The 20642-nt window shown below is 44.8% G+C and overlaps 1 protein-coding gene across 4 annotated transcripts in view; it reads right to left on the bottom strand.

Annotated features, from left to right (window-relative positions):
* Positions 1–20642, bottom strand: part of LOC111840395 (stAR-related lipid transfer protein 3-like) — a 67649-nt gene that overhangs the window by 2017 nt on the left and 44990 nt on the right. For 2 of the 4 annotated variants that reach the window (XM_023805152.2, XM_023805150.2), the window contains exon 15: positions 96–163. The exons of the other annotated variants lie outside the window; for them this stretch is intronic. In XM_023805152.2, the coding sequence (XP_023660920.1) occupies positions 96–163 (68 nt within the window). The remainder of the gene's footprint in view (positions 1–95; positions 164–20642) is intronic. 4 annotated transcript variants of the gene reach the window in all.

Raw genomic sequence — 20642 nt, 5'->3', positions numbered from 1 at the left:
TATTAAAGATGGTAAATACATAATATGTATCTGTACATTTCTTTCCACTAAAAAACTGACTGAACAAACCATAGAGTACACACATGTACACACACCTTTTTTGTTCCTGTTGCAGAAGAATGGCCTTCTCATCATTAGATGCAACTGCATGCTTATCAAGAACCTGGTTCAGGAGCCATATGCATCAGAAAAAGCATATACACATTCGATCAAGAGGAGACAACAGGAATTGAGATATTTGTTCTGGCTTATTTTATGAGATTTTTCAATTGGCCTACTAACACAGAGAAAATAGATTATATAAAAAAGAGAATGTTAATGTTATTGTATCTGTGTCGATCGGTTTGCAGCTTTTTGGGTATCCTGCCTTCAGAGAGAATGTTTTCAAACACTTTCTTTACCTCTGCACCTGTCTTGCTTTTAAGACACCGCACCCAAGCGTATTTTGATAGAATGCCTATGCACGTTAACATGTATTTAAAATCATCATTCTGGTCCGCGTTGTCACACCCAGCTCCGTCCGATCCTCGTGTGTGCCACGCCCACCTCGTTACCTCCTGTTTCTGCCTGATTGTTCTCACCTGTTGCTCGTTACCCTCAGCTTGTCTTGTGTATTTAGTCCACGTCTCGGTTAGTTTCCCCCAGATTTGTCATTGACGTTTTATAGATGTGCTTCCCCCGGTCCAGTCTTCAGAATAAACCCCGTTTCATTGACTTCCTGGCTTGGCTTGCCTTCTTCCCCGTTCGCCTGCAGCACTTTACGTGACAGAATGACAAATCTCCGCAAGAAGCTCAGCGCTACTGAGGAGGTTCTCCCCATGGAGGAGGAAGTAATCCGGTGGACGAATCTGCTCGATCTCCAAGAGGATCCAGTAGCCGACCGGCTGGTGGACCGATGTTGGGAACTCCTAGACAGGAGGTTCCGTACCGGTGAGGAGCAGCAGCTAGAAGAGGTGGGTGACAACCTACAGCTGCTGAGGGAGAGAGCGGCAGTTTGGCTGCCCCACCTGGGGTATGCCGCCTGGGAACTGCCCCCCGACTCACCACCTGCCACCATCCCGGTCTCGAGCAAGACAGCAAAGGCTCCGGCCTCGGCCGCACAGCTAAAGATTACTCCTCCAAAGCGCAAGACTGAGCTTAACGCGGCTTCGGCCGCTCAGCTCCCCAGCTCTGGGGAACTGCCTGGGCTAAGCACCCAGGGTAAGGACCTGCCTTGGGTCCCAGAGGGCCCCTCTCTTCCTAAGAGGAAGAGGCGCAGGGGAAAAAGGAAAGGAGCCCCGACGATCTTCATGGGGACCTGCTGTCTCTCCGCAGTCACTCTCCCCGCGGAATGTCAGGAGGAACCCCTCCTGGTACAGAAGCCGCCTCCATTGGAGGCATACCAATACCGGCTGGAGCGCCTGCACAGTAAGGGGATCAGCGCCATCTGGGACGCTATTCCCCAGGTCCCTAAAGCCCTTAAAGGGGCAGCTCCGGTCCTGCCTGCTCCGGTCCTGCCTGCGGCACCGCCTGCTGCTGCTGCTGCCGCTCTGCCTGCGGCACCACCTGCTGCAGCTTCAGTCGCCGCTCTGCCTGAGGTGCCTGCTGAGGCACCCCCTGCTGGCCACGTGTCGGCGGCGCCCGCCGAGGCGCCCCCTGCTGGCCACACGCCAAGAGGTACCCGCCGAGGCGCCCCCTGCTGGCCGCACTAAGGGTCCAGGTGTGCGCGCCTTTGGGGGGGGGTTCTGTCACGCCCAGCTCCATCCGATCCTCACGTGTGCCACGCCCACCTCGTTACCTCGTGTTAATCCCTGATTGTCATCACCTGTTTCCTGTTCCTTTTTGACCTGTGCATATTAGTCCGCGTCTCCCACTGTCTCCCAGATCGGTCATTGATGTTGTCGTGTCTCGTGCAAGTTCGTGCCTGTCTGCCGTGTCATCTCCAAATAAATCCCGTTTGCCCGTCCGCTTGGCTCTACTCGCCTGCTTCCCCGCTCGCCTGCTTGCCGAATCATAACACGCGTAAGCCTGCCATTGAGAATCGATATTAGTCACAAAGACTCTATTCCTTTTAGAGTTAAATCTGATTGGCTTATGTAATGTGTATGCATCTTCACCAGACAGCCATGTCGCCTCTACTGACTCGGGTGTTTCACAGAACACCCGACACAGGTCTCCTTCATGTCATCTTCGATGATCCGATCCAGAATAAAGACCACTTCATGGCAGAGTCGGTGATGCTCCCATCCACAGCATCTTCAGATAATGACTGCGCCGCAAAATGTGCACAGAGCTCATCCATCGTCGGGGCAGGGGGCCGCGATGTGTCCATTAGGTCGGAGGCCTCGTGCGGAGGTTGTTGTGATCCTGGCCACACTGCTCAGGTAGGACTCGGTGGGGGTGGTGGTGGCAGGAACGGATCCCCATACAGGCCCCATGATGCGGCCTGCCGCGGGATGAGTTGAGGAAGCTCTGGCAGAATGTCCAGTCGCAGTTCAAAAGATGATGCCCGAGGCCATGATGGATACCACTGAAGGTATGGGTCTGTATCACCCATTCGCAGGCCAGAAGGCAATGCAGGCTCCAGTAGGGCGGCTTCAGGAGATGCCAGGCTGATGTGATGTCAGTTCGCTCGCCATTGCTTGCTGGGGGATGTGTCTCGTCCTGAGTGATGGCTCACAAGATGGCCGGGTTCAATATGGTTAAGCACGGCCTTCTCTCATCTCATTGGTTGTTATCCGTTGTTGTCGCCATTTTGAAATGCGTGTCTGCGTGAGTGCGCCTGCGCCAAGTGCTGCCCCACGGACAATCATTTGACGCACAAGTTTTGAACGGAGCGGACGCACACGGCCGAGCTGCGGGGCTAAATGTTTGCTGGTTAAATGTTTTCTTAAACCTAACACTGGTAAATATCACTAAAAGTTTTTCTTCTTCTTCTTCTTTAAACATGTTGGTTAAATGTAATGGGTTTAAGTGCTTTCTTTTAAAAACATATTTGTGCTTTATGTGAGAATGTAGTCGGGCCTACTCATGCCTGTAACCATACCCTTGATTTGATTATTAGTCATGGCATCCTGGTGGAACATGTATCTACTATGCCTCAGAGTCCTCTGCTCTCAGATCATTACTTTTTAACGTTTGAAATCCAGTATAGCCTCCCGTTGACCACAGCTCCAAAGTACAGAATCAGACGTTCCATTGCCTCACTAACTACAACAACATTTATGAAAGAACTTCCACAGTCCTTCAGCCTTACATCTGAAGCATCGTGTGCAAATGAACTTGAACAGGCAACTGCAAACATGGAAAGATCCCTTCGTAGCACACTAGATCTTGTAGCTCCACTTAAGAAGATAAAGCTAAGATTAAGAAGATAAAGATAAGACCGTGGCTGTATATCTCTGTTGGTATTACTAGTTTAACTGCAGCATTCGATACTGTGGACCATAATATCCTCTTGGACCACTTAGAAGGTGTGGTTGGCATTAAGGGGATAGCACTCTCTTGGTTCCGCACATATTTAACTGATCACTATCAGTATGCCCATGTGAACAATGAATCATCCAAGGCAACAAAAGTCAAATATGGTGTCCCACAGGGATCAGTACTGGGCCTGCTACCTCTTGGTAACATTATTAGAAATCATGGTGTTAGGGTTCATCGTTATGCAGATGATACACACAGTTGTATATATCTGTTAAACATAATGATACATCACTGCTCTCTCAGAAGATATTAAATATCCGATGCTGGATGGCGAAAAATTTCCTAATGTTAAACACAGAAAAAACAGAAGTACTGGTATTTAGTCCCAAGGCTGCAAGAAATAAGTTTCACCACCTCAACATTTGTGGCCTCCCTACAAAACCTAACATGGTGGTTAGAAATCTTGGTCTTCTAGTTGATTCAGATTTATGTTTTGATGCTCACATAAGAAGTATTACTAGAACTGCGTTTTATCATCTACGGAACATAGCCAAGCTTCTGGTTGCCTGTCTGGATCTTTACATAAACCCCCCCCCCCCCCAAATTTTAACCGACATGAAAATTTACAAGAAAACATTTTCAGCATTAATGAAAAGTCAAACATAGAAGAGAAAAAAGGACCCCCCCCCCACAAAAAAAGGGAAAAAAGAAAACATCATTGCAGCTAATAGTCAAACATGTTGGTCACCTAATGATAATTGGAACCAGATACAGAATTGTCGTTACACAAACACAACAGAGATCATTCCAGCCACCAAGGCTACAAAATATAAAATGAAACCTTAGTTACTCAGGGATGGCCCTAACCCTAATTTTTGAACATGTGCAGAAACAGGACCCCATATGTTATTAAACTTGTGCAGTGAACCATTCAGTGTACACCTTATCTTTTCAACTTCAGCAAAAAACAGAACACCCTTAATCCATAAGGAGTGAGGGAGAGGAACAGAAGACTTCCACTTCAGCAAAATCAGCCATCTAGCTAGTAGAGTAACAAATGCCACAAAATCTGCTTTATATTTTGGAAGCAGTAAATTAGGGGGCAAAACCCCAAATAGTGCTGTGAGTGCTAGTGGTTCAATTTGAACCGCAACACAGACAGAAATTGAACTAAAACCTGCAACCAAAAGGCATGTAAAGAAGGGCATGACCAGTGCCATGACCAATGAGCCAGTGCTGACTCAGTGCTGTGTAAGGTTTTAAATCCAGATTGAAACACTTCTAAAATATTATGCTTTTCCAGAAAAGCAATTAATTGACTATACACAATCTTCTCAATAACTTTAGAAATAAAGGGTAGTTTCAAAATGGGTCTGTAGTTCTCGAGAACTGTGGAATCTAAAACCGTTTTTTTAAGAAGAGGGTGAACAGCATGATGAAACAATATCAGAGAAATAATTGCTCTTGGCATCCTTCACAGTTTTCTGATAACGACTCCAATAGTCGCGTAACATTTGAAAGGACACCTGAAGTTTGTCCTTTTTCCATTCGTCTAACTGCACGAGTCTCATCGTTTAGCCAAGGCTCAGATTTAATTTTTTGGCGCCTGGTTTTAATGGGAGCCACGGTGTCCAGAACTGTTTGGCAAGCAGAGTGAAACCATGAGCTAATCTCATCAGTACTGTTACACATAACATCATGAACAGGATAATTCTCAGTAAAAATGGCAGAAAACTGAGCAGCAGTAGTAGGGTTGATATTGCGACAGCGCCGAACAGCAGCGTGAGGTTTCACTGTAGTGTATACAAGATCAACCTCAAACAGTACAGTACAGTATTCAGCCATGAAGGAGGGTCTGGAAGCACTTCTAGATGAGTCCACAGATGAATTATTCTGATATTTGTTGCCCAGTAGTAAAACCTGAAATAAGGCAAGGCCAAACCACCAAGGGACTTTCGGTTCTGTAAAAGTTCTCTCCTGAGTCGAGGAACTTTCTTATTCCAAATAAACTGACACTAAAGAGTCCAGTTTTGGAAAAAAAGGTTTGAGGAAGAAATACTGGTATGCACTGAAAAAGACAATTTCGGAAGAATAGTCATTTTGACTGTGTTAACCCGGGCTATCAGGGACAAGGGCAATAACCACCAGCGATGAAAATCTTCCTGAATCCGAGTCAGCAATGGGGCAAAATTGAACTTAAACAAGTCCTTAAATTTGGCTCTCACCTGAATACCGAAGTATGTAAAACCTGATTGGACAATTTTGAATGGAAAATCAGAGATATATTATGGGCAGCATTGTTCAAGGGAAGAAATTTGCTCTTGTCCAAGTTTACCTTATAACCAGAAATACAACCAAATGACTTGAGAATTTCAAGCACAGCTGGAACTGAAACAGAAAGATTAGAAACGTAAAGCAACAAATTGTCTGCATAAAGAGACACACTCTGTTCAAGACCGTTTCTAACCAGTCCAGTTACACGAGGATCGGACCGGAGGGCAGCGGCGAGTGGTTCAATGGCAACAGCAAATAAAAGAGGACTTAACGGGTAACCCTGACGAGTGGAACGAAACAAAGGAAAATACCCTGAATGAGTATTATTTGTTCTAACTGATGCCATAGGGGAAGAATAGAGCAATTTTATCCAGGAAATGAACCTCTGACCAAATCCAAATCGCTCCAATGCATAAAACAGATAATACCACTCCATCTGGTCAAAGGCTTTCTCTGCATCTAAAGAAATCAGGGCCTCTGAGCCAGATGATCCTCGAGTGCTGTACATGACATTGAAAAGTCTCCTAAGGTTATAGAAAGAGTGTGTTCTGGATAAACCCTGTTTGATCAGGAGAAATAATGGAGGGCAAAACAGATTCCAATCGCATAGCTAAAAATTTGGATAAAAGTTTTACATCTACACATAACAAAAAACTATTGACCAAGCCATTCTCCTACACAGGCTTGAACATACTGTAGGCATAAGGGGAGTGGCACTCTCTTGGTTTAAATCTTACCTCTCAGACACGTTACCTTTAGGCCTAGTTATTCATAAGCATGGAGTTAGCTTTCATTGCTTTGCAGAGGATACATAATTATATATATCGGTCAAACCAGAAGATAGACAGCAACTTCAGAGAATGGAAGAATGTTTAATTCACATCAAAAGTGGATGTCAGACAACTTTCTCCAGTTAAACCTAGACAATAATGAGGTTATTCTTACTGGCACTAAAGCCACCAGAAGTAAACTATCTGACATCATAGTCAATCTGGATGGACTATCTATTGCACCAAGTACTGCTGTTAAAAACTTTGGTGTTATTCTACATTCTGATCTTTTGCTTGATGTACATGCTTCTAACATTAGCTGTACTGCCTACTTTCACCTGCGTAATATTGCCAAGTTAAGAAACACGCTTTCCTTTCAAGATGCAGAGAAATTGGTTCATGTGTTTATTACCTCCAGGCTTGATTACTGTAATCTCCGGCTGCCCAAATACATCATTAAATAAACTCCAGCTAGTCCAGAATGCAACAGCCATATTACCCCAATTTTATCTTCACTACACAGGCTGCCAGTTAGATTTTGTGTTGCCTACAAAATACTGCTCTTAACCTATAAAGCTGTAAATGGTCTTGCACCGCAGTATGCGAGTGACCTCATTTGCAACTACATTCCAAATTGTACGCATAGATTGCAAGATGCAGGTCTTCTACCCATAGCAAGAATAAAGAACGTTACTTTTGGGGGAAGAGCATTTGCTCATAAAGCACCACAGTTATGGAATAAACTTCCTATTAGTGCTTAGAACTCAGACACAATCTCTATTTAAGTCAAGGCTTAAGACGTACCTCTTTTAGCCAGGCTTGAATGAGTCCACAGCCACCCCCTGACTCGCCCATAATTATGTACATTTGCATATGTAAATCTGTATAAATCCAAGCTTTGTTCTATGTTTTTCTTAAACAACAATGGATAAACCATGTGGGAAAAAGAAGTATTTCAGCAAGTGCGAAGTGGAGGTCATGTTAACAGAAATTCGAGAAAAGAAAAGTGATATTATTTGGTGGTTTAAGTAGTGGCATCAGCAATAAACGAAAGTTGGCGGAGTGGCACAGCGTGGCGGAGTCAGTTAAAAGCGTTGGTTCCGAAATTCGTACGGTGGCCAAAATTAAAAAGAAGTGGTCGGACTTTAAAATCGACGTGAAAAAATGAGCGGCCGCTCACCGTAAGAGTCTTAACAGCACAGGCGGAGGTCGCGGAATTCCTGGTCTCACACCCTTTGAGCAACGAGTTGCTGCAATGATCGGAGATACTTTTATCAGGTGAGGGGGGCGCCGATGGCAGCACGGGTGAGTTTTTCTCGTACCATACTTGTTTGAATTACTTGCATGTTTATGAATAACACGTATAGGGCGCAGATGCGGTGTTATACTTTTGTTTATTCTGTTGGTTTATTCTTACTGACAATAGTACAAGAGGCGCCCCCAGTGCCTGAGGACGACAGAGGCGGTGATGGTGCTGCTGTGCCGAGCATATCTTTGGGTGCTGGCTGCACACATTCCTGTGCCTCAGAAACCGGGGGACAACCATCCGGCCGTGTGCTGACTGAAACTGTGCTGCAGTCACAAAAAGAAAGCATGAATGCTGTCAGATGTTGCCAATGAATTAAAACATCTGAATGATACGCTGTGTGATACTGAAGTTGTAACGCTGTTACATTTGGCGGAAAATTTGGTGGCTCAGGGTCAGGTTCATCTTGCCTAAGCTCTTCAGATACCACGATTTTGTTGCATATTATGCAACAAGCTACATGCGTGTACAATGTGACACACTTTTTGCGGACTGTATGTATATAGCAGCACCCCACCGGTCTTGTCCAGGCAGTGCCAACAGCCTTAAAGCTGCCCTATAGTGCGCTCCACCACCGCCCGAGCCCGAGAATGGGGGGCAGCATTATAACGCCGCTCCTCTTCATTCTGTGGGTTTGCGAGCGGCGTGAGAAGCCACGACTATAGTGGGTACCCACTGTCCCCTAAATGGTTAAATCAAACAAAGCTTACAGTATTGGGCCAAATTATAAAATGAGAAGAATCTTTTTAACGAGCAGCCAGCCATCACGTACCACCACATTTTCAAGTTTGTTTCCAACATTACTGTTTCTGAGAATGAACGAATCATGGGTTGAGCCAGGCTATCTATCCACAACATTAATACAAGGACGTCAGAAGCATTTTGAATGGGGGGGGGACACTGGCATAAAACTAATGTTTTATGTTAAATGTGGGGGGATCCAAACGAATAATTATGTGAGGGGGACGCATTAATGACACACATCTTCGAATCGCACATAATTTGTACATTAATAGAGTGAAAGTGCTTTCTATTTACATAAGCATAAGGAAATTCGTTCTCTGAAGGTGCCTATATAGCAATGTGCGCGCAGTCGATGGCTCCGATTACATAGGGAAAACCGGGCATTGCTGCAAATTGCGCTTTAATGTTTGCCTGTTCAACCACAGTGTAAGGAAATTTTATATATCTGGGTGACAAGCGGATTATGCCGTCCCATACAGCTGGCATGGTGCGTTCACTGAGAAATACCCGATCGGTCCGCAAGTTCTCGCTGAAAAGCAATAACGCAAGAGCTGCCATGGTATTTGTAATAGTTTGGTCATTTTCTGCACCGGTTTCTTGCTACAAATTGATTAAAAATCAGGTTCCGTACATTTGTAAACAATATACAATTAATGTCGGTGTATTGGATAAAGTCAGAGTCATGATTGTGAGTTTAAAAAGGGAAAACACAGTAGCAATGACTTGCCACTGAGTACCGTCCGTTTACAAAACCAAGCAGAAACGTATGTACAGCATGTTTGGAGCTGCCGTGGGAATGTGCGTAGCGGTACGCCAAGTTTCGTTTTTATACATCTCGACGTGAGCATGGAAACGGACATACGCAACATTTTCGTGCGTAGGCACCGTTTATACATGAGGCCCCTGGACTCTTGGAGATAACTACATGAAACCAATTGGGACTTTAAAACTATATGGACTCAAATTAATGTCAATGTAAATGCAGTTTCATGCTCCCCGGTCGCCCAGAGGAGGATGGGGTACCCTTCCAAGTCTACGTTCCTCTCAAGGTTTCTTCCTGCTAGAGGGAGTTTTTCCTTGCCACTGTCGCCTCAGGCTTGCCTGGTGGGGTTCTGGCTGGTTAAATGTAAAGTGCTTTGTGACAATCACTGTTGTTAAAAGCGCTATATAAATGAAATTGATTTGAATTTAATTAAACTTATAGGACGATAGCTTGAAGATATTGAAGCTTGGTTAAGTGTTGGGGGTTATGTACGCCTTCAAAGTTTCCCAAAGAAGGGAAGCTGAAACTCCTGGAGTCCTATTAACCAAAAGAAAAAAGTCAATTTGAGTAGAGACGAAATTGACAAAATCCCTGTTAAGGAATGGCCGTGTATTAAGACGCCAGGGGCAAGGGGACCACCACCCCGGTCTGCTAATCCAGCGGCACTGTCCCTGACCTCCATGCACTGTTGAGAAGGCGTGTCAGCCACGACAGCCCCACAACATCCAGAGTCTTTAGGTACTCCGGGTGGATCTTGTCCACTCCCGGGGCCCGGCCATCACGTAGCTCTTTAACCACCCTGGCCACCTCAGCTCCAGTGATGGGCAAGCCCCCCCCAGCACCCTTGGGCTCTGTGCCCTCAGATGTCTCAAAGGCAGTGTGCGTGGATGTATCTGGCAAGGCTGAGGAGGTCCTCAAAGTATTCCTTCCACCTCCAGGTGATGTCCCCAGGTGAGGTCAACAGCACCCGCTCCCCACTATAAATAGTAGAAACCAGGAGCTACTTCCCCCTCCTGATATTCCGGATGGTTTGCCAGAATCTTTTTGAGGCAGACTGGAAGTCACTTTCCATGGCCTCACCGAACTCCTCCCATGCCCGGGTTTTTGCTTCTGCGACCGCCCGAGCCGCGTTCCGCCTGGCCTGCCGGTACCCATCAGCTGCCTTCGGAAACCCCCGGTTAATAATTCCCAGTAAGCCTCCTTCTTCAGCTTAACAGCCCCCCTCACCTCTGGTGTCCACCATCGGGTACGAGGGTTACCGCCATGACTGGCACCGACCACCCTGCAGCCACAGCTCCGTATGGCCGCTTCCACAATGGAGGTCCGGAACAGTGTCCATTCAATGTCCCCAACCTCCCCCGGTATGCATTTGGAATTCTGCCGTAGGTGCGAGTTAAAGCTCCGGTGAACAGGAGCCTCTGCCAGACATTCCCAACAGACCCTCACTATGTGCTTGGGCCTAACAGGTCTGACCGGCTCCCTCCCCCGCCACCTGAGCCAACTCACCACCAGGTGGTGATCAGTTGACAGCCCTGGCCCTCTCTTTACCCTAGTGTCCAAGACAGAAGGCCGCAGATCAGATGATACGATTATGAAAGATCGTACCATGTTCGTACCATGTCCACTTATGGACACCCTTATGCTCGAACATGGTGTTCGTTATGGACAAACCATGCATTGCACAGAAGTCCAATAACAGAACACCACTCGGGTTCAGATCATCACCCCCCTCCAGGTCACACTGTCATTGCCCACGTGAGCATTGAAGTCCCCCAGCAAAACGATGGAATTCCCTTGTGGCGCGCTAACCAGCATACCACTAAGGGAATCCAAGAAGGCCGGGTACTCTGAACCATCATTCGGAGCATAAGCGCAGATGACAGTCAAAGACCTCTCCCCGACCCGAAGGTACAGGGAGACCTCTCGTTCACCGGGGTAAACTCCATTGTTAATGCACCGAGCTGTGGGGCCACCAGTAGCCCCACCCTAGCCTGGCGTCCCTCACCTGCCGCAACTCCAGAAGAAAAGAGCGTTCAGCCCCTCTCCAGGAGATTGGTTCCAGAGCCCACACTATGAGTTGAGGTGAGCCCGACTATATCTAGTCGATACCTCTCTACCTCACGCACAAGCTCAGGCTCCTTCCCCACCAGAGCGGTGACATTCCATGTCCCGAAAGCCAGTTTTGTCAGCCGGGGATCGGACCGCCAGGGCCTCCCTTGGCCGCCACCCGATCCACAATGCACCGAACCCCTGACATTCCCCTTGCGGGTGGTGGGCCCACCTGGGGCTATGCCGGCCGGGCCCCACGGGCCAAGGCCCAGCCACCAGGCGCTCACCAATGGGCCCCTCCCCCAAGCCTGGCTCCAGGATGGGGCCACAGTGACCCTAGTCTGGGCGAGGGAAACAAGACTTTCATAAAATGCTTTATCATAGGGTTCTTTTGGATTGCTCTTTGTCTGGCCCCTCCCCTGGGACCTTTTTGCCTTGGGAGACCCTACCAGGGGCTATTGCCCCCAACAACATAGCCCCCAGGGTCACTGAGGCATGCAAACCCCTCCACCACGATAAGGTGGCAATCCAAGGAGAGGCAGCTGTAACATTATAACTAGAAAATAAAGGTGACCATGCAATATGAAAAACCAAACATTACTCTGACAAAACAAGAAAAAAAAAAAAAAAAAAACGCCCCACCCTCCCGGCGCCCAGCCAACCAAGAGACAAGCAAAACCCAAGAAATACCAGAGACATTCAGATTGCTCCACAGCAACATCTAAGACGAGTGTCCCTAAAAGTTCGCAATAAGAAAAAAAATATATATATATAAAGACAACACAGTAATAACATTTACCCCTTTAAAGTGGCTGATATAAATATAGTCCCAAAGGCAAATAGAAATGTAAAAGGGAACAGCATAACAATCAAGAACAGTGAGATAACCAATTGGCCTACCAGGCGGCCAGCATCGTTCTCAGACTGTAGTACCGGAGGAGACAACAGACTTAAGATTTGTGTGCACAAAGGCCATTGCGGTGGCCAGGTCTTCAAAATTGCGCGCATCTCCGCCTGGCAGAGTGATCCTAAGGGTTGCGGGGAACCTTAAGCCATACTTCACCCCGGGGCACAAAATCAGCCAATGCTTAACATTGAAAAAGCAGCACGTTTCTTAGCAACTGCAGAAGTATAGTCCGGAAAAATAAACAATCTTTCACCTCGGTAAAGAAGCTGTCTCCGGCCCAACGTAGAATATCATTCCTCACATGAAAGAAATGCACTATAATAACGAACGGCCTTGGGTGTTCACCATCCTTAGGTTTGGGTCGAAGAGTGCGATGCGCACGGTCGAGCAGGGGCACCTCATCCAGGCTAAGCACCTCTTTCAACAGCTGCACGGCAAACTCAGTCAGGTGTACACCTTCGATCCCCTCCGGCACCCCAACCAACCTTATGTTGTTCCTCCTCGCTCTTCCCTCCAGGTCTTCACATTTATCTGTTAGCAACTGAACTTGAACTTTTAGCATGAAAACAGTAGAGTTCAGCATGGTTAACGAGTCACTGTGGTCCGTGGATGCGTGCTCAAGTTCAGCGATAAGCTGGTCATGGGAGCAGTTTTTTGCTGCACAAGCTCAATGGCATGTCTCAACTCCTCTCTTACTGATGAAATCTCCGCACGCAAATCAGACGACAGCGAGTCTATTTCGCTGCAAATGTCACTCTTTAGTACGTCCAACATAGCTCGTAACTGGCCAAGATCGCATGCACTATCATCGCCCGCCGCTTCCCTTGATGGCGAACCGGGCTCTGTTGAGTGCGAGGCTGGTTTTCATTCGTAAAGTTGCCATGGATGTTCCAAATAACAAAAATAAATAAACTGAAGCTGCCCCTGTGCTTTAATCAACTGAGCACCAATTAAATTGTGTAAAGAAAACGGAGTTAAAAAATTTTAACTATCACAAACTCACGGAGCGAACGGGAGACAAGTCCTGCATCCTCGATGCTCAACTGCACCCCCCCCCCCTTATATAAACTTCAGCTAGTACAGAATGCAGCAGCCAGAGTTCTCACAAACACCAAAAAATTTGATCGCATTACACCAGTCATTGGTTCCCAGTTAAGTCTCGGATTGACTATAAAATACTGCTATTAACTTATAAAGCACTGATTGGCCATGCACCAGAATACCTTAGTGATCTGCTGACCAATATCAAGGTCAAAAAAAGAATTGCGGTTTTGACCATACACTCACCTAAAGGATTATTAGGAACACCTGTTCAATTTCTCATTAATGCAATTATCTAATCAACCAATCACATGGCAGTTGCTTCAATGCATTTAGGGGTGTGGTCCTGGTCAAGACAATCTGCTGAACTCCAAACTGAATGTCAGAATGGGAAAGAAAGGTGATTTAAGCAATTTTGAGCGTGGCATGGTTGTTGGTGCCAGACGGGCCGGTCTGAGTATTTCACAATCTGCTCAGTTACTGGGATTTTCACGCACAACCATTTCTAGGGTTTACAAAGAATGGTGTGCAAAGGGAAAAACATCCAGTATGCGGCAGTCCTGTGGGCGAAAATGCCTTGTTGATGCTAGAGGTCAGAGGAGAATGGGCCGACCGATTCAAGCTGATAGAAGAGCAACTTTGACTGAAATAACCACTCGTTACAACCGAGGTATGCAGCAAAGCATTTGTGAAGCCACAACACGCACAACCTTGAGGCGGATGGGCTACAACAGCAGAAGACCCCACCAGGTACCACACATCTCCACTACAAATAGGAAAAAGAGGCTACAATTTGCACGAGCTCACCAAAATTGGACAGTTGAAGACTGGAAAAATGTTGCCTGGTCTGATGAGTCTCGATTTCTGTTGAGACATTCAAATGGTAGAGTCAGAATTTGGCGTAAACAGAATGAGAACATGGATCCATCATGCCTTGTTACCACTGTGCAGGCTGGTGGTGGTGGTGTAATGGTGTGGGGGATGTTTTCTTGGCACACTTTAGGCCCCTTAGTGCCAATTGGGCATCGTTTAAATGCCACGGCCTACCTGAGCATTGTTTCTGACCATGTCCATCCCTTTATGACCACCATGTACTGTACCCATTCTCTGATGGCTACTTCCAGCAGGATAATGCACCATGTCACAAAGCTCGAATCATTTCAAATTGGTTTCTTGAACATGACAATGAGTTCACTGTACTACAATGGCCCCCACAGTCACCAGATCTCAACCCAATAGAGCATCTTTGGGATGTGGTGGAACGGGAGCTTGGTGCCCTGGATGTGCATCCCACAAATCTCCATCAACTGCAAGATGCTATCCTATCAATATGGGCCAACATTTCTAAAGAATGCTTTCAGCACCTTGTTGAATCAATGGCATGTAGAATTAAGGCAGTTCTGAAGGCAAAAGGGGGTCAAACACCGTATTAGTATGGTGTTCCTAATAATCCTTTAGGTGAGTGTATATTGTTATTGCCAAAAGTATTGGGACACCCCTCCAAATCATTGAATTCAGGTGTTCCAATAGCTTCCTTAGCCACAGGTGTATAAAATCAAGCACCTAGGCATGCTGACCGCTTCTATAAATATTTGCGAAAGAATGGGTCGCTCTCATGAGCTCAGTGAATTCAAGCGTGTTACCGTGATAGGATGCCACCTGTGCAAAAAGTCCATTTGAGAAATTTCCTCACTACTAAATATTACATGGTCAACTGTTAGCGGTATTATAACAAAGTGGAAGCAATTGGGAAGAACAGCAACACAGCCACGAACAGCATTGTACCAAGTGTATAGTTTGGTGATGGGAGGATTATGGCGTGTAGTTGTTTTTCCAGGGGTAGGGCTTGGCCCCTTAGTTTCAGTGAAAGAAAGTCTTAATGCTGCAGCATTTTGAACAGTTTCATGCTCCCAACTTTGTGGGAAAAGTTTGGGGATGGCCCCTTCCTGTTCCAACATGACTGCGCACCAGTGCACAAAGCAAGGTCCGTAAGGACATGGATGAGCGAGTCTGGTGTGGAGGAACTTCACTGGCTTGCACAGAGCCCTGACCTCAACCCGACAGAACACCTTTGGGATGAATCAGAGAGAAGGCTGCAAACCAGGGCTTCTTGTCCATCATCAGTGCCAGACCTCATAAATGCTCTCCTGGAAGAATGGTCAAAAATTCCCATCCCAGAAGAGTTGAAGTTGTTATGGCTACAAAGGGTGGGCCAACTCCATATTAACCCTCTGGAGTCTGAGGCCACTTTCGGGATAGTCTGACATGCCTTGATATTGATATTGATAAAAAACATTTATCCCAAAGTGTTACATTTGCTTTTATTCAGCACAAACTCAGCACCAATAATCTGAGACCACTTAGAATGTTATCATTCTATTTTTTCTATTAAAATCAACTTTAAACATATGCTTTTCAAAAACCTATTTTCAGAAATGCTGAGAAATTGTAAAAAAATCACATTATAGACATTTCTAGCCAAGACTTTTGAGCTCTGAAGCTTATAGACACAGGGGTTGGCTACACATAGATGAAAGACTGAAATTTTATGTGCTTTGATTACTGAAGTGTTAGAACTATAGAGTTCTTTTTCTCAAAGTCAGTAGCCTGCACAATGAATACTGATGAGATAGATGTTCCCACACTTGTAGTAGTTTGCATACTGTCAATGGCCCATCAGTCTGTAATGTCACTGCACCTCACACCCATCACTTTGGAAAGGTAGTTTGAAATGCAAGAAAAGTAGCAACAATAAAATCCTTTTCACAGTTTATTGGTAGATGGAATGAAAAATGAAAAACTGTGACCATATAAATATGATGCAGTGCCTATGCAGAGTTGATGGAAATAAAATAATTCACTATTATTAACACTCTGGGGACGAGGGCATCGTCGACTGTGTATCTATCTCGTGTATTTCAGTTTATATCTTGCTGAAATCATTATGTAGAATCATGAAAAAACCACTGACTAAATCCATAATCTGTCTTCTTGTCAAAACTTCCATTGTCAAAAGTATTAAAGTTTTTAAAATCAGGTTAAATCGGCAAAAAAGCAAACCACGTAACCGTTCTTTGTTTTACCTGCATCGGGGGCGTATAGTACCGCTCTCAGCTGAAGATGGCTATTCGCGTTCTAAATAGGCTGGGTTTGAACTGGCGACCATATGATTACAGGCATACAGGCTTAGCCCACTGAGCTATGAACACAGGTATCAGAATCGCTGCTGAAAGTGGCAACACTGGCACAAAGCTTCAGCGGCAGACACGTATCCGTGTGCCATTTTGTAGCCGACCAGTGTAAACATTACCCAGGCATGTGCTCTTGTTTATTTCAATCACAATGGGCGTATTCACATATTTCTTTACCTAATACTGACTGTCGGATTATCATGTTATTATCATGCGAATAGCGCGATTTGCAAGTGTGAAGGCGTTCAGAGCTGCTTCGAGATGCTTAAGTCAGTGACTCTTGTTATTTCTATTCGTATCACGAAGCTGTAAAAATATATGTAGTTTCTATCTATATATATTTGAAAAGTAGACTGTTTTCTGAGGGTGTTATTAAAATGTGTATATGACAAAAACTTGCAGAGTTTGGCGAAATTTCTGTCATATCCCGCCAGCGACTCCAGAGGGTTAAAGCCTATGTATTAAAAATGGGATGTCATTGAAGTTCATGGGTGTGTAAAGGCAGGGTTCCCAATGCTTTTGGCAATACAGTGTATTTATTGTGTCTAGGAAGAACAGATTCAAAGAGACCTTGATGGCATGTCAAGAAAAAAATTGCTATAACATATGCGTACTAGGTAAGGAGCATTCACTGAGTACAGTGCGTTGCCGCACCCACCACACGACAAACCACCTCAGGGATAAGAACCTGAGTGCAGCCATGCGGTGGGCAATACCTCAGCACCACACTAGTCTGAATGGACCAGTTTGAGTTGTGTTCAGGTGGCTAGAGTGCCAATCCTGCCACCACCACCCAAGTTTTTCCCTCTAAGTTGGAGAACCTCCTTATAGAGCTGGATGTAGATTAACCTCATACCCAGGACAAAACAATTGCAGGTTAAGGGCCTTGCTCAAGGGCCCAATGAGGCAGAATCACTCCAGGCATTAAAGGGACTTTAACCAGCAACCTTCCAGTTGCTGGCATAGATCCCTAGCCTCAGAGCCACCACTCCGCCCTCGATAACATACTGGGTTTGCACGATATTGGAAAATTTCCGTATATCATAATGTGATTTTGTTAGAATATTGGGATTTTTATAAAGCAAAAAAGGAGTTCAAAATAAAATTTCTCACAAACCCATCTATGAGTGACAAATGAAAATGATTATGAACTGCTCAAAGAGTGCATGCAGAGCTCACGCAAAAACAGCAGCATAAAGATAATATTGAAAAGGAACATTCAATTAAATTGCAAACCTTGCTAAGTTTTGTTTTCCTATGACTAAAAAAACGTACTAGCACACCAATACCCAGGTAGTAAAAAGGTATGCAAAAGCCTGATCACAACCCAGCTGACTATCGTGGTCCTTACAGAATTCCATATATAATATGTGATGTTCAGATATTGAATTGAATTATATTATATGGTGTCTGTGTGTGTGTCTGTGTCAAACTCCATTAGAGCGGTGTACTGCCATTATGAATATATAACTGGGTATATCTTGATAATTATAGGGGAAAGGCAAGACATTAAGTACAGAACTGTAATATACACATTAGAGATAGGGGAAAAATCAATATAGTTATGTATCATGATTCTTTTGGGCAGGGATTCATGTATCGCCACACTAACTCCGAATAGTATGTTTAGATTTGAGGTGGAGAAGCACTGCAGTTCCTCTATTATCCTACAGGTGATACTCTCTAAATTATTCCCACATTGACATGCAGCATAGCATCTCATGTAGCAGGAGCCAATTATTTTCTAACTCTGCTTAGCAATAACAGGAATGGTGGACAACACAGCCGAGATTCATGCTGCTCCTCCACAGTTTAATTCCAACTGTGGCTTTCAAAATATTAAATTAGTCCCAAAACCTAAACCACCCACGCAGTGTTTCCCCACCCCCCCTTGAAGGTCAAGTTAATTTCATTTTTCATATAGCACCAGATCACAACAGAAGTCATTTAAGGTTACCTTTCCTATAGAACATTGGGCCTCATTCACGAACCGTTCTTACGAACAAATTTGTTCTTAAACCCCACGTACACTTTTTTACGAAGATTCTGACATTCACCAATGTTTTCTTATCTGAATTTGTTCTTAGCTAAGAACAGAATCTATGCACACTCAAGACCATTCGTACGCACATTTGAGTAATGGTAGTTCGTTCAAAATAATCGGTTATAGCAGTTTTGTTCATTCTACAGTTCATAAAATTATAGTATTTGAATAATTTATAAAAGTAAAATATAAAAAATAATTTTAAAGTGTAAAAATTATTTCCATGGTAGTAACGGCGATCATGCGGATTATAAATAGGTCTGTTTCTGCGCATTGGCCTTGCTATCAAAATGGCATTTCTGTTACTTTTTGAAGAGCTTGCCAATCATGCTCTGAGAAGGGAACGCATGTTTGAAGATCATTTAGATTTATTTGGCACACAGCGCTCACAGAGAAGGTGATATCTTTCCATTATATCCACTGGTTACGCTACTAAATAACATGTGTCTATTTGCATTTACCTCCTGTACAGTACAATCCAGTTATAACGGACTTCAAGGGACCTGGCAAAACAGTCCATTATATCCAGAGTTGCTGTATGCCCAGAACACAAGTACAGGACACCATTTACTCATGCCACACCGCAGCAGACACACTTGTGGTATAGATTATTATATTGTACATGTAGTAATCCAACTTTACCTGACCAGATGTGTGACTATTAACTCCGTATCTGCTCTGGATGTCACCGGCACGCCACGCGCCTTGTCGCCGGAGCCTGCATGTCCGTTATAGCTGAACAAAACTACAGCTGAAAGCGGCTCTGGGGACCAAATTGTTTGTCCGTTATAAGCGAAATTCCGATATATGTCAGTCCGCTATATCCGATGCTTTTTCTGCATGTTCTTAAAGGTGCACGGCTGGGACCAGTGGACCTCATCCGTTATAGATGATATTCCGTTATAAGCGAGTCCACTATAACGGGATTTTACTGTATTAATACTTCTACTTCAGCATTACTGAAGTTTTTTTTCCTATTAGTGCCAAGCGGCTCACAGCCTGTCCATTTCTTCGCCATTCCTTGCACACGGCTCTACAGTCTCATGCCCTTTTATGGGAAATTGCAGGGCGTTTCCCTATGCTAATTAGGACAAACTGGCACGCGCCTTCGGTTACGAAGACATGGGATTCATCATTCTTAAGAACAAAGGTGCAAACAATTCTGCTACTTAAGAACACGTCATGAATCCGACGTAGGTTGTTCTTAACAAATTTCGCAGGAACAAATTTAAGAGAATTCTTAAGAAAATATTGGTGAATGAGGCCCATTGTCCTTTTATTAAACAAACTAAATAGCCTTATGTTATTTACACAACAGCTTGTCATTTTTGTCTCTACATGGTCACGTTTACAATTCTCCTCTGCTCTCAGTATCACGCATGGCAGAGTTCTGCCCTGATGCGCGCACACAGACACGTGCATGTGCACACAGACACGTGCATGTACACACAGGTGAGCACACTCCCACCAGTGGACAGAGAGTGTGCGTCAGAAAATATGTCAAGTCAGCCACCTGAAAAGCAGACAAAAATATCTAAGTTTTTTTAAACGCTCCCAGGGTGGTGAAGATAATAAATATGTTTCACAATGGGATTTTCTGCTTTAGACTATCACTATTTTAAGCTATCAGCTATCACTTTTAAAGCCTAACAGTTAATGTATTTTCAGGTCAAGACAATCATCCGCAATAGGCTGCAAGGAGACCATCTTGCATCCTGCATGCGGATCTCAATAAATGAGCCAGACGTTTCTAACTTCCCATATCAAGAGGCTCTATAAATGTTCTTCCAGAAGCCCAGAAAGATACACTGCAGTGACAAAAGCTGCACACTTTGTGGATAATTGTCATAAAAATAAATGTTCTAATGTTCAGTTCAGTTATTATATTGACTGCTGTCATTAAAAGAAACACATGAACACCATGAATCCTGTCGGGGTCCGTCTGCCCCCAAACACCCCCCCCCCCAAGCTGTAAACCTAGGGTGTAATTGGGATCATACATGAGTGTGTGTACTTAAAGCAGCACTTGAAATTCAGTGCAGGACTGCTGAAATTTCCCACTTTGTCTAACTGTATATAAATGTCACTGCAGAAAGGGCCACTATACAGTAAATTGCACTGTGAACAACAAGGCATCTTTCATCCTAC

This window comes from Paramormyrops kingsleyae, chromosome 5 (assembly GCF_048594095.1).
Source record: "Paramormyrops kingsleyae isolate MSU_618 chromosome 5, PKINGS_0.4, whole genome shotgun sequence".
In the NCBI taxonomy this organism is placed as follows: Eukaryota; Metazoa; Chordata; class Actinopteri; order Osteoglossiformes; family Mormyridae; genus Paramormyrops; species Paramormyrops kingsleyae.
This window is presented reverse-complemented; position numbering and strand designations above follow the sequence as displayed.